General features: G+C 59.4%; 1 protein-coding gene across 1 annotated transcript; it reads right to left on the bottom strand.

The window, feature by feature from the left end:
* Window positions 1–5,733: 5,733 nt before the first annotated feature.
* On the bottom strand, window positions 5,734–12,532 carry SLC39A3 (solute carrier family 39 (zinc transporter), member 3). Its single transcript, XM_004689370.2, has 3 exons — window positions 12,425–12,532; window positions 10,727–11,061; window positions 5,734–7,154 (listed from the first exon to the last, which is right to left on the bottom strand). The coding sequence occupies exons 2-3, from the start codon at window positions 10,934–10,936 to the stop codon at window positions 6,417–6,419; spliced, it is 948 nt and encodes a 315-aa protein (XP_004689427.1). The 5' UTR covers window positions 10,937–11,061; window positions 12,425–12,532; the 3' UTR covers window positions 5,734–6,416.
* Window positions 12,533–13,591: the final 1,059 nt, after the last annotated feature.

Here is a 13,591-nt window from a genome sequence, read left to right as displayed (position 1 = left end):
GGGCACCCTGGGGTGGTGGTCCAATGCAGGTAAGCAGGGGGGCTTGGGGGCTTCAAGGCAATGAGAGCATGTGGGGGCCCCTTTGCCACACGGGGCGGAGAGGGAAAGAAACTAGTGAAGACAGCACTGCCTAGGGCAGTGCTGAGAGAGGGTGACCAGACCCCAGAGGCCGTGAAGGGGTGGGGGTGGGGGAGCAGAACAGGGCAGCTGGGGGTTGGGGCGGGAAAGGGTTCCTGGCTTCTGGCTGGAAATGTTTCTCTTCCTCAGAGAGAGTAAGTCTGCCTTGGGCAGGCGCCTGGGATGCCATGTCTGAGCCCTGGGGCGCAGCAGCCAGGTGAGCTGAGACAGCCCCAGGACCCTGCTTGTTAGAGGAAGTTGCCTCTTGTGGGGACGCAGACCCTAGGGTCCAACAGAGAGGGTCTCTCTGGGTCAGGACTGCCAGGGGGTGAAAGAGGCTCTTTGGGAGGCAGGGGAGTGGCCACTGAGAGGGGTGAGCCCAGGCCAGCTGGGCTCAGGGCCTCCTGGCGCTTGGCTTTTTGGCTCCTGCTGTACCCTGCTGCTGTGATTCTGGCTGCAGTGGACCCTTCCTGCTTCCCTGGATTTGTGGCCACTGCCCCTAAGACGCCCTGGCTCTCCCAGAGGCTAGATGACCAGTATTTACCTTGCTTCGTGGCTTGGAGTGTTAAACGTCTCCCTGCTTCTAGGCGTCTCCTGCCTGGACCAGCCCACCTGCCTCCGCTGGCCCAGCCCCGCCAAAACTTCCCCACACCTCTGGCGTCCATGGTCAGCCTCTAGCGTGGGCCCCCCCTGCTCTACCACCACTCGTGGCACCCTTCTCCCCTGGGTACATGTCCAGCTTCCTCCTGTCGTTCCTGGCACATCTCCCTCCTGCCAATCCTTGGCCTGGGTGGGAGGGCACTTCATTGGGTGGCTTGACTCCTCCTCCTCATTGCAGGGTGCTCCCAAGAGATGGAGAGGGCCCTGTGTCATCTGTGCAGACAGAGCCCAGCCACACTCCTCTGAGCCTCAGTTTCCCACCTGTGAACACTGAACAGCGCTGTCTTGCCTCAGGACTGCTGAGAGCAAAGGGGCAGGGCTTGAGTGCTGCCCACACGACGCGCGGGCACTCAGAGACAACAGCCTGATCCCCTGCTCCAACTGCCTACTCGTCTCCAGAGTGACCAGTCGGCGCTGGGCTGGCTCTGCTGGCTCTTCGGGCACCAGCCCATGCCGGGCAGGCTGACTCATGCGTAGCGGCGTGGGCACAATGGTTCCACTCTGCGGCTGCTATTTATAGATCTCAGGCCAGGCTTTTGGCCTCCTAAGCCAGAGGAGGGCAGGCCCCAGAGTTCCTCCTCTCTTCCCAGCTCCCCCCCACTTGGAGTACCCCAAACTAGGACAATAGTACCTCCTTCCCCACGTGCATCGACAGGGAGCCCTGGCCTTGTGAGAGGAGCCAGGGGTGTGTTGGGAAGCACCAGCTCTGCTCACTTCAGACAGAGGCTCAGAGAAGGCCATGGGCTTGTCCGGGGTGGCCCTGCTGGGAAGAGGCCAGATTGGGGCTGAAACCAGGGTCTGTTGTCTTCTTGCTGGTCCTGGCCATCGGCCCAGGAACACACTTTCCATCACCCCTGTCCCGAAGAGAGCCTCTCCCCTGCCAGGGGTAGCTGTTCCCCTGCACAGTTCCAGCGCCCGCCTGACCTTGCAGCCTGAGGCGCACCTCCCTGCCCCAAAGCTCAGGCCCAGCACAGCTGCTGTGCAGAGAAGGCAGTTGGTGCTCCAGACGGGTGAAATTATGCAGATGAAGCAGAGCTGAGAGCTACGGCCTCTCACCGCTCTCGTTTGACCCACAAATGCTTTTTATTGGTTGGTTTTTAAGTTTGGTGTCAGCACTTTGTATGAGATCATTGGTTACAAACCGGTTTGCAAAAACAAACTGGCTGGCGACCCCAGGACTGGATTCTCCCAGCTAGGGCCTGCAGAGCTGGACTGCAGCCCATGGTGGAAGATACAAGTGCTGCCTGGAGGCAGGGGGCTGCCCCTGAAATGTGGGGCTCTTTGAGGATGGGGTCACAGAACCCTTTGCAGCAGACAGGATAAACGTCTGGGACACTTGCATCTTTTTGCAAAGAGCCAGGGCTGCTTGGTCCATGAGATAAAAGGACTGTAACGCAAAGATCCCCGGGCCTTTGCATAGCCTGCTGCCTCTCCCAGAAAAGCTCTTCATCTTGTGACTCACATGTAACTCTCAGATAACCCTCCCTGGCCACACTACTAAAACGGTCTCCATTTTCACCTTGCCTTGTCTTCGGGCCACTCACTGCTACCAATATTGCACATGTTGATAGAACATCCTCCTTTCCTAGAACAAGTTGCCTCTCACCAGGGAGTGATTCTGCCTCCCCCACCCTGGGGTGGAGGGGCTGGACCATGTCCAGGGACACCTATGATCACAACTAAGGGGTGTACCTGGCATTGACAGAGTAGGGGCCAGGGTGCTGGCCCACACCACCCAGCACGCAGAGTGAGCTGGCCCTGATGTCTGCAGTGCAGGGGAACAGGCCCTGAACTAGGGCAATGATGGCAAACGAGATTCCCAGATCACAGCCGCAGCTCCACCTGGAGGCAGGCAGATTCTCCAGGCCACTCTCAAAGCCAGGACACTCCTCACACCCTACAGGGTATGCAGAGAGCCTCGGCTGACTACGGTGCTGGGCGGGGAGACCCTGCGCCAGGGGCACTTTACCAGCCTCCTGGTGAGATCCGAACTGGCCAACCAGTCCCTCCAGGGACAGCCCTTTGAGTTACCATGCTCCAGGGAACCGGGCGCTCTGAAGGACTCACTCACCAACTTCTCCCCAGGCTGGACAGTGCCATCCCATTGGACCTTGGCCAGAAGCTGGGTCAGCTGGTCCTGCCCAGCAGCTGAGGTGGAGAACGGGGAGCGGGTGCCGGGTGGTGTCTTCCTGTTCCAGTCCAGCCTGGCCTCAGCACCAAGTCTCCACAGAAAGGCCCAGCCCTGCAGCAGTCCCCAGACTGGCTCTGGGAAGTCCGATGGCTCTGCTCCAGGCCGAGACAGCTCAGGGAGGGCACGGGGCAGCTGAGACAGGAGGGACGGATGCCCCTCTCTGCCTGGCAAGGCTGAGGGCCAGGCTGTGGGCCAGGCCAGGCCCGAGGCGCTGTAGCTGTCGCCTGCTACCGAGGGCCACTGAAGATGCAGGCAAATTGGGAGCTCGCGTTCCTGTTCCCGCCCCACACTAATAACTTCTTGCCAGAAACACAAACAGCAGGCAGCAGAAGCCCCGACACACTATGATTACAGTTGATTCGATCCATGAGGTCTGGGTGCCGCCTCGTAATTTCCCCCCGTTTGTCTGCAGATCTAGGAGGGGAACCCAGAGGCCTCCAGCGCCATTACCACCCTGAAACCCGACTTGCGGCACCTCAAGGAGGGTGGTGGCCCAGAGGGGTGCAACGGGGCCCACAGGGCTTGGCCTGGCCGCCGCGTCCAGTCCTGAGAGGTCTCCCGCAGAGCTCCGCATGGCGCCCCCACCCCAGCCACACCCACATGGCACGCGCTGGTCCCAGCAGAGTCGCTGCCCAGGGGTCAGCGCCTCTCACAAAGGCAGTGCTTGTATCTGGAGCTCCAGGTTTCGGTTTTTGAGCTGAAAACTGTGATGTCTGGGAGCGCTCATGGCCAAGGAACGGCAGCTGTGCCTGGTCCCTGCCAGGAGCGTCTGGCAGCCCGTGGTCCTCTCCCCGGGGTCACAGGCACGCGACCTCGAAGGGACCTGGCTTGTTTGCAAACCATCTGTCCTGGGTCTCCCTCCCTACCAGTTAGGGGGGAATTTCTGGCCCCCCAAACTGCCCACTCTGAGGGGCTGTCCCGGGGACTGTGCAGCACCCCTATTGTCACCCACCGAATGGCAGGGCACCCCGTCATGAGTCAGAAGGCCTCAGGCGCTGCCGGGTCCAGGAGGCGAGGGGCAGAAATACCCGCCCGAGACCCTGGTTAGCAGGCCCCTGGGAAACAGGACGTGGCCCCACGGCCAGGCCGATTTCTGTGACGCTGCCAAGCAGCAGAGATGGGTGGAGGCTTCGGTGTCACCTGCCTGCGGGGGTTAGTCCAGGGCCCAGGCAGCGACCGAGCTTCGACCTTTTTCGAAAGAAAGCTCCCCTCACCTCATGGCAGAGCAGTGGGGGATGAAATCTGTGCTGGCCCGAGACTCTGGCCCAGCTCACACCTCCTGCACCACAGGGGTGACTAGGCCCTGGCTGGGAGGTCAGTTCTGAATAAAGGGGTGATGTGTCTTTGGAGGCCCCAACTGGGGTGTGGGTCCTCCCCCCAACATATCCAGGGAGCGGCAGGCAGGTGTGTACTAATCCCAGGGCTATCTTAAGGAGCAGATGGGAGAGTGGGACCCCAATATATGTGCCTCTTACACTGATGAGGACCCAGAACTGGGGACCCCTGGAGAACGCACTCCTGCCCCTTGCTGATTTCAGGGATTGGGATCCATCTTCCTGTGTGAGAGGCCTGATGCCTTCACCCCTCCCCTCCCCAGTCTACGCCATAGAACACACCCTCTGCGGAGGGGAGCTCTGTTTCTCCACCCTCCCACCCCAGCAGGCATCTGGGGTGCTACAGAGGTCCACACTTGCTCCATGAAACTGGGGAAGGAAGGGGGCAGGCCGAGGTTGGACACACCAGGTCAGGATGGCATGCCCACACATGGGGCACTTCCCAGCACAGGGGTTTCAGGTCAAGCCCGGCTCAGAGGCCCAGGCCTGTCCCTGGGAAGTCAGAAGTTCCAACAGTCAAATACCTGCCACAGCAACGGGGTGGTGACCCCAACGGAGAGACCTTCATCCTGGGGACCCAGGAGTTGCAGTGCAAGTGACACGGGAGCAGGAACAGCCTTCCCCATCACCCCCTGCTCCCCAAAACTTGCAACACGGAAAGAGGCCAAGGCTGTGGAACAGGTTGTCTTCTAGAACCTTGGGCTGCCGGAGACCACTGGGTGGCGGCAGGCCGGCCCTGGGGGCACCGACCTGAGACCCTCAGTTAGCTGCTCCTAGGACACCCAAGGTGGCTAGCGCGGTGGGCTGGAGCCCGCACTGAGCCCGGGCCACAGGCCAGGGGCCCACCCACTTTCCTTGGGGAGCTCAAGTGGCCCTTTGCAGTTGGTCTTTCTAGTGTCGTCAGCACTGTGGGGGCAATGGGAGACACAGGGAGGAATCCGGACTCTAGCAGGCACACACCAGGCTCTTGTGTGCAACAGCCAAGTGGGCGAGAGAGGAAGCAGGAAAGGTGTAAGCAGACCCAAGCGGCCAGCTGCAAAGCGGGGCGCTCAGGCCCAGAGGCAGGATGCCGGTCGCGCCCAGGCGGCCAGCCCACCGTGGTCCACGCTCCTCCCACCGCGCCGCCAGCAGCAAGGCTCCCAGCAAACCCCCAGGGGTGGTTTCATGGTCTCATTCCCCAGGCCCGTGGCTGGGTTGCCAGGAGAACAGTTGAGGCCCTGGAGAGGAGGTTTCCACACTGGCCCCAAGGGCTGCACCAGCCTGGCGGGGCTGCGGGGCGCCGCTCCCCTCACCGGCGGAGGGGCCTGGCTGCCTTTGCACGTGTCTGGCGGTGAGACCGCACCGCCCTGGCTCCACTGCCGGCAGCGGTCGTTCCTCTGGAGACTGGTGCACCCAGGGTTGGGAACTGACGGCAAGCCCCTCCCCGCACCCCGACCCTGCCCGAGTGTCCTCGGCCCTCGTGTCTGTTCCTTCGGGAATCAAGACAGCCACCCTGGCCCAGAGGACCCAGCCCCTGGAGAAAAGCCTCCCCACCCCAAGGGCCCACGACAGGTGGCAGGGACAGAGAGAGGGTCCTGTGGCGTCCAGGAGGCACAGGCGTGGGGGCAGGGCTGGGAGCCGTTCTCTGGGGACAGAAGCAGCTCGGTGCTAGTGGCCTCTGTGAGCAGTCAGCCAAGGGCAGAGATCTGCACCCTAACAGGTTCAGAGGCCAGGAGCTGGGCACACTCCTGTCCTCGTGCATGCAGGAGGTGTGTGTGTGGGGGGACACGGGGGGCGTGTCTCACACCCCCAGCCTCACCTGAATGCCCAGTGATACCTCAGAAGGAGATGCCAGACCCCACTGCCCAAGTTGACATGGCCACACAGCTTTGGTGAATACTTTTAAGAGAAGTATTTTTAAAAGTAGTAGCAGTGCTCCAAGGCTTGGGTGTAGGTTCTGGGGCAACTGATCCCGAGGGGGACCTCTGTGGGGTCCTCTGTGTGTGGGCGGCAGCCTGGGGCCTGAGCTCTCCCCCCGAGGGGGACAGAGCTGGGGGCGTGGCCTGGGTCTGGCCAGGGGTTCCCGGCGGGGTCTGGTCGGGCGGGCTGGGGTAACCACACTGGCGACAGGCTAGTCACCACTTAAGGAAGACCATGGCGGCCAGAATGGCGTAACCCAGCACCAGGAAGAGGACTTTGAGCAGCCGGTCACTCTTCTCCTCCAGCTCCTTTGCTAGGATCTCGAAGAAGGTGACGAAAAGGAAGGTGCCCCCTGCCAGGCCCTGCAGGAGCACAGAGGCCACACTGCTGGGCACACCCTGCGCGCTCTCGATGCCCAGGCCGATGCCGATGCCCAGAGGGATCATGGCGCTCACGGTGATGGCCAGCTTGGCCGCGTCCCTCAGCGGCATTGCACTCCTGGCCATGCTGATGCCCAGGGCCACTGCCACCAGTGTCTCGTGGATGGCTACCCCCACGAACAAGCTCACCACCTTCTCACCTTCCTCCTGCAGGCCCAGGGCCAGGCCCTCAAAAATAGAGTGGGCTGACAGGGCGAAGACCAGGCTGAGCAGCCGCAAGGGACTGGAGCGCGACAGCTCCTGGACGCTCAGCCCGTGGTGGCTGTGGGGGTGGGGCTCCACGTAGAGCCCGTGGCCCCGGCCGCCCCCCATGAAGGGGCTCTCGTACTCTGAGTCGCTGCCAGCATCAGAGCCGGCGTTGAAGGTCTCCAGGTCGATGAAGGATGGCTTCTCCTTGCGGAAGGTCAGGACGAGCTGCTCCAGGAACACGGTCATGAAGAAGCCCAGCATCATAATGGTCTCCGCCAGCGGATAGTCAGTGCTGATGTGTCCGAGGCTCAGGACTTTCTGCAGCTGGAGTGGGACAGGAGGAACAGAGGGAGGAAGGCGGGGAGGGAAAGATGGGCATTCAGAGGCGGGCAGCTGGACCCCTCACCACCACTCAGCGGGCGTCACCAGAAACACTCATGAGGTGAGATTCAAAAAAGCGGGAGGGCAGCTCACCCTGAAGACTGGGGAAGGGAATCATGAGGCTGCCCATTCCATTGCCTACATCAACCGAATAATATAAAAACCAACAGTGGGTTGCCCTGTGGTCCCCAAGAGATGTGTGCACCCGCAGCCTCAGAACATGACCTTACGTGGAGGAAGGGCCACGTCAGATGTGTGAAGGTGTCTGGGCTGCCCTCGCCAATGCTCAGGACATCAGAATGAAGCCCACCTGGTGGTGAGATCTTCAAACAAGTGAGTCCATCAAAATGAGGCCTCACCCCACAGGACCATGGTGTAAGGAGGCTGCAAGAAGGGAAACACCTCGGCAGGTCCCAGCCTGCCAGCACCAGTCAGACTTCTGGCTCCCGCTCAGGAACAGTAACCCTGGCTTACGCAGCTCCAGGACTCCCGCATGTAAGACACAGACTGTGACTAGACCATCCTGGACTAGGGTGGACCCTCAATCTGAAGATGGGTGTCCCCAGAAGGGATGTAAAAGGAGAGGGCCCCGGGGAGGTCCCGGGAAGATGGAGGCAGATGAGGCAGATGAGCGGGGCGTCTACAAGTCAACAGGACCCTGCAGGGGAGCCCCACGGGGTGCTCCCTCGCGCCTCAGGAGTGAGCAGCCCGGCTCACACATGGGTCTTGGACTATTATGACTCGAACTACCCCTCCTGCCCAAACGCCCACCTGGCATTTGCTTCCCCATAACCGGCGGTGCGAGTTCTGCTTCCCACCAGTCCCATCGCACCAGCCTCGGGGTGACATGCTGGCTATATCCTCTGTGCCACGGGAACCCCCCGAGTAAGTGCTGTCAATGGGAACTTCCTGGACGGAAAAGCAGTCTCTACTGGAGCTCTCTGACACAGAGGACACCAGCCACCACGACTGAGTGTGGCCGGCATGGCCAAGGACAGAATGCTGCGTTGCACCTCACTGCCATTCACTTAGCGCTGATGAGCCGCATCCAGCGAGGGGCCGCCGGAGAGGCGGCGTCAGGCGCTGTCCCAGGCGAGAGGCAGGTCGTTTCCTGGCCTCCTAAGGGCGCTGCTACATGGAGCTCTTTCTAGCTGTGGGCACTGAGAACATGCCAGCGGCTCTGTTCCGTTTGTCCTTCCGCCCAGTTATGCAGCCAGCTGGCTGACCCCATGCTGGAGGTCTTGGCTTACGTTAATTTCCAAGGACTTTATTTAAACAGGTACCCCGGCCCCTCCCTCCAGCTTACAGCACCCTCCTGTCTCCCATCATGGCCCTCATCACACACCTACGCACAGCTCAACCGGGCCCGTCTGGAGGACAGTGGCAGTGTCTGGCCACCTTGGGCTTCGGAGGATGCTGATGATCGCGACAGGGAATCATGAGGCTGAGCAATACCCCGGGCCCCGCCCACGCGTGCCAGGACATCCCCATCACAACAACACAGACGTCCCCAGTCATGCCCAGTGCAACCTGGGCTGGGCACCCCCTGAGCAGAAGGCCGTGTTTCCATGGAGAGACTGCTGCACTCATTTGCTAACCCCCGCGGGGAGTCCCGCATGCACCTCTAGGGAAGATGCCAACTCATAAAAACACCAGCTACCCCAAGGGGGTGATGTGGTCGGGGGAGGTGAGACCAATGCATAAGGGTCACAGATCGTGGCCCTGTGCTCTGGGGTGTGCGCCAGGCACTGTGGGCTGGGGCTGAGCGAGGGCGAGGAGGGGCCCGAGCCACTGAGGCAGGGGAAGGCTGCGAGCAGGGGCGCAGCACGGAAGTGCCTGGGGGTCACGAGGGCCTGCCGATGAAGGGGCCTGCAGTCCGGACCAAGGCAGGAGGATGGCAGGGAAAAAAGGGGTGGGCAGGTGCTAAAGAGGAGCCTGGCATGCAGATGCTTCAGAGGACTCTGAACTATCGTCCCGGTGTGGGTTTCTTTGCTGTGGAGTGAAGCAACAAAGCTCAGTGGCATCAAACAGCAAAAGGGTCCTCTGGTTCTGAACATGAACGATCGGATCACAGGCTGAGGGCTGTCTGCTCAGGGCCCCTTCCACTTCCAATGAAGGTCTGGGTGAGCCCTCACCTTCCAGGATCACCAGGGTGGGGAGGACCTGATCATCGACAGCTGTGGTACTGCAAACCCTGTTTCCTTGCAGGACATTGGCAAGGGACTGCTCTTGGCTCCCAGAGGTGCCCCCTCAGTTCCTCCCCAGGCATTCTGTGCCTTGCACAATGGCCTCTTGCTTGCAGAGGCCAGCAGGTGCAGGCCTGCTACTGTTTCTGGTCTCTCTTACAACTCACCTGATTAGGCCAGACCCTCCCTTTGATGACCACAAAGCCAACTGATTGGAGGCCACAATCACATCAGCAAGACCCTTCTTGCTGCCCTAACCACAGGAGTGATGTCTCACAGCCACAGCCCCACCCACACTTGTGCAGATGGTATGGCACAGGGTATGCCCACCAGGGGTCAGGAATCCGGGCTTATATTTGAATTCCACCCATCACAACAACAACCTCCAAGGAATAAATCTCAGATGACACCCTTCTTTTCTTGACACCCAGCACATGGAGAGGGGGTGAAGTGGTAAATCTAGGATCTCTGTCTGCTTGGAGAAGAGCAGGAGTCCTGACTGTCCACCAAGCACATGGCCTGACACAAATCCATCTCCATATCTGAACTGGCCAAGAGAGAGAAGCGTGGCGGGCCTTCCGGCTATGGCTCTTTAGGAGTCACGCTGGGTGCCAACCTGGGAAAGCTCAAGCACAGGTCACTGGGGGTCTGTGCCAGGTTGGCTGCCAGTGGCCCCTCCTCTTGAGCACGGCGGGAAAATACCACAGCGAAGGGACTGCTGTCACTGATCGCATGAGTCTGTAACTTCTGTGCTACAGGCATATTCTACTGTCTTCAGCTTGCTGAAAAGCACAAAAGTGATGCTGGGGAGGCCCAGGAGGCAAGGGATTGAGGGCAATATTCAGGGAGAAAGTAGGCCCTGAGGCTGGCCACTAGGAAGGAACTGAACCCTATGTACCACTGTGAGCGCTTGGAAGCCGACCCATCTCCCGCTACACCTGAGATGAGGCCCTTGGCCCTCTGCTGCTGCCTAAGAGCCTGCACACAGCTGCTACCAAGCCACGCCCAGTCTCTTAGCCACCAGCACAGAAGCTGTGAGGCAACACATGTGTGCTACATTACTAAGTCACTGATACAGGGCTCTCAGGTGGGCAGGCCTCAGGAAACGGCGAGCTACCTGGCAGAGTGACCTCACTGGCCGGGTAATGACTGATAAGCCCACTAGCTGGGAAGCTCAATTCAAGGATCAATCAACTGACAGTCACAGCAAATTCCGTTCCTATTTTCATCGCCCTCATCGTGTCAAAGACCCCACTAAACTCGGCATCGGTCTTGAAAGGCTGTCAGAGACCCTTGGCGGTAGGTGCCACGGGCTGCTGCGACCCTTACCTTTTCCCTCACAGCTGGCAGTAAAGCATTGAAGCACGTGGCCAGAAAGACTCCACCCCCGAAGGTGTTGCAGAGTGAGAGAACCTTCTTGGAGCGGTGGGCCTTCTCAAAATCAGTCTCGATGATCTTCACGGGCAGCAGGGAGCCAAGCAGCATGAAGAAGAATACGCCCACCATGCACAGGATTTTGGCCACCAGCAACTTCATCATGGTGGCGGCGGCCCGGGCTGCTCCAGTCACTGCAGGGCCAAACCATGTGTGGACGTCCACTCCAGGCCCCCACGGCGCTCCTGAACACAGCTGCGCAGCTGGGTGCTCATGCCTCAGACCAGCCACTGTGAATGCCAGGGACACCAAGTCAGTCATTGTGTTACCTGAGCAGCTCCAGCGGCCAAGCCCATCACCTCCTTACTTCACTCAGTTCTGGGACTGGCACACAACACCACCTCTTCTAGAAAATTCTCTACTGTGACACTGTTCAATATGGCAGCTACTAGTCACAAATATCTGTTCAGACTAATTAAGTAAACTGTCGAGTTTAGCTCCTTACCATAATACCCACATTTCAGATGTCCAGAAGCCAGCTGAGACTAGCACAGCAGAGTACATTTCCACCCTTGCAGCCTGTATTACTGGGGAGTGCCGCTCCGACCACTCCCCGCCGCCTTCACATACAATCCAAATGCTGTACTCTGAGGCCCAGGTGCTGGGCCATCAGCCCTTGCTAGGAGTTGCTTCCCCCTCTCCATCCTGGTCTTTGTGGTCCTTGGATGAGCCAAGCCCACTCCTGCCTCAGGGTCTTTGCTTCAGTTCTCATGTCTGGAACACTTCTCTTCCCACCTCCCAATGTCTCAGCTCTCAGTTCATTTCATCGCGTATCCCTCAGAAGGCCCCTGGCAGACCCTTGCCTTCAGCTGGACCCCTTGGGCCCACTAAGAGGTCTGGAGCAGAACAGGTGCTGCGCGAACGATGACTGAATATGTGGGCCTCTCTGCCTGGCTCAATGAGCCAAAAGCAGAACACTCTGGCCCCCAAAATGCCACTGTTAGTAGAGAGGCCTTGGCTGCTCCCGGGCCCTTAGGTCCCACCAGCCTCATCCTCATAGCTCTTTCCCACGTTTTGAGTTCTTCGTCTCAGTTCAGTCATCACTGTTCAGAGAGGTCTCCCCATCCCCTTCTCTGCTACTATTTTAAGCACCTTTTGTGCTATGGGAACCACATATCTTAAAGTCCTTGAATGTACTCCTGCTGGCAGCTGCCAGCTCCGCGGGGGCAGGCAGTCTGTGTTGCTCAAGCTGGACCACCCAGCGCTGCGCCAAGCACACGACAGTTGCTCAATCAAAACACCTGCCAGGTCTCTGGCCGCCGTCAGTCTGTGGGGAGGGTGGCCCGGACTCTCAACCCAGGGGCTGACTGGCGTGGGCCGCGGAGGGGAGGGTTAGTTCATTCATTCGCTCGTTCGTTCAGCACCTGCTGGGCACCGCCAGTGTGCCCCGCGCGGCACGGGTGCCCAGGGCGGAGGGCGAGGCCGGCCAGGTCCCAGGCGGAGGGGCAGTCACGCTCTCCTGGGGAAGCCGGAGGCAAACCCCACAGGTCTCGCCCATAAAGGTGAATTCAGTGGCGAGCGCCCGGCTAGCCGGCGCCCCTCCGCCGGGCGAAGGCCGCCACCTGCTCTGCCCCGGTCCCTGCCCACACGTACCTCCCCTGGACCTTCAGCCGCCGCCGCTCAACCGCCGGGCGGTCTAGACCCCACAGCCACCGTCCCGGCCGAGGCCCCAGCTAGGCGCGCTGCGGCTCACGCCCCGCCCACACCCGTGACCATTGGCCTCCCCGAGAGCCACGGGCCCAACGCGCCACACCATTGGACGCTGTGGCTGCCACTAATCCTGCGGCCCCACCTCTCAGCTCGGCTAGGGGAAATAGTTCCTCCCGCAGAGCGGTGGTACAGCCAGCAGACGGTTCCGGAGAGAAACTCTGGACTTAGAGAAAAGGTTCCGGGGAGATCTGGCTTGCAGAGCTGTCCAGGAGCGCTTGGTGCTGAATCTCTCTCCAATCGAGGCCAGGCTATTGAAGGCAAGCAATTTCCTAGAGGAAACAGTTCCTCTCTGAGCGTCCAAGAAGTTAGCGAACTTCCCATCAGCTTAAGAAGCAGATCTAGGGCCCTCCTTGGTGGTGGAGCATTATGAAGCTAAAGCCACTTCAGCAGAAGTTCAATTCCCAGTCAGGGAGGTGACCCACATGGCGTGGCAGATCTCTTCTGGTCTGCCCCGTGCTCCTTTCAGCAGTGTACTTTGTCAGTTGGCCTGTTCTGCTCTCTACTCTCTCTGGTGAATCCTTTCACCGAACCTGCACCTCCGGCCTGTACCCCAGTTCTGTATGCATAAATAAATACATCTTTAAAAAAGAAGCAAATCTATAGATTCAATTATTTTCGCATATTGTGTACCAGGACCTTTTCTAGAAGAACATCTATCAACAAAGCAAAGCTCTCTCCCTGTTTGGAGTTTAAATTCTAGAAGAGGACGTTGAAAATGGATAAACACATTAAGGGAATTTACCATTTTGCTGACTGAGGAACTCTGCCAAAACCTTTCTTAGAGGGAACCCAAGGATCCCACTCATTCACTGTGCCCCAGCATCTGAACCCCATCAGTTTGTGCCCCAAGATGTCAATGTTAGGAAAGGCAGAAAAACTCTTCCAGGTCAAAGGAGACTATATAAATAGACATGACAACTTAATTGCACTGGGTGATCTCTGATCAAGTTATGGATTTTTAAAAAAGATTTATTTATTTATCCATACAGAACTGAGGTACAGGTTGGAGGTGCAGGGGCAGTGAGAAGATTCACCAGAGACAGAGCGGGG

The sequence above is a fragment of the Condylura cristata genome, unplaced genomic scaffold, assembly GCF_000260355.1.
Source record: "Condylura cristata isolate star-nosed mole 26May11 unplaced genomic scaffold, ConCri1.0 scaffold00025, whole genome shotgun sequence".
NCBI lineage: Eukaryota > Metazoa > Chordata > Mammalia > Eulipotyphla > Talpidae > Condylura > Condylura cristata.
Note: the sequence above shows the minus strand (reverse complement) of the source record. Positions and strands in the feature narration are given on the sequence as shown.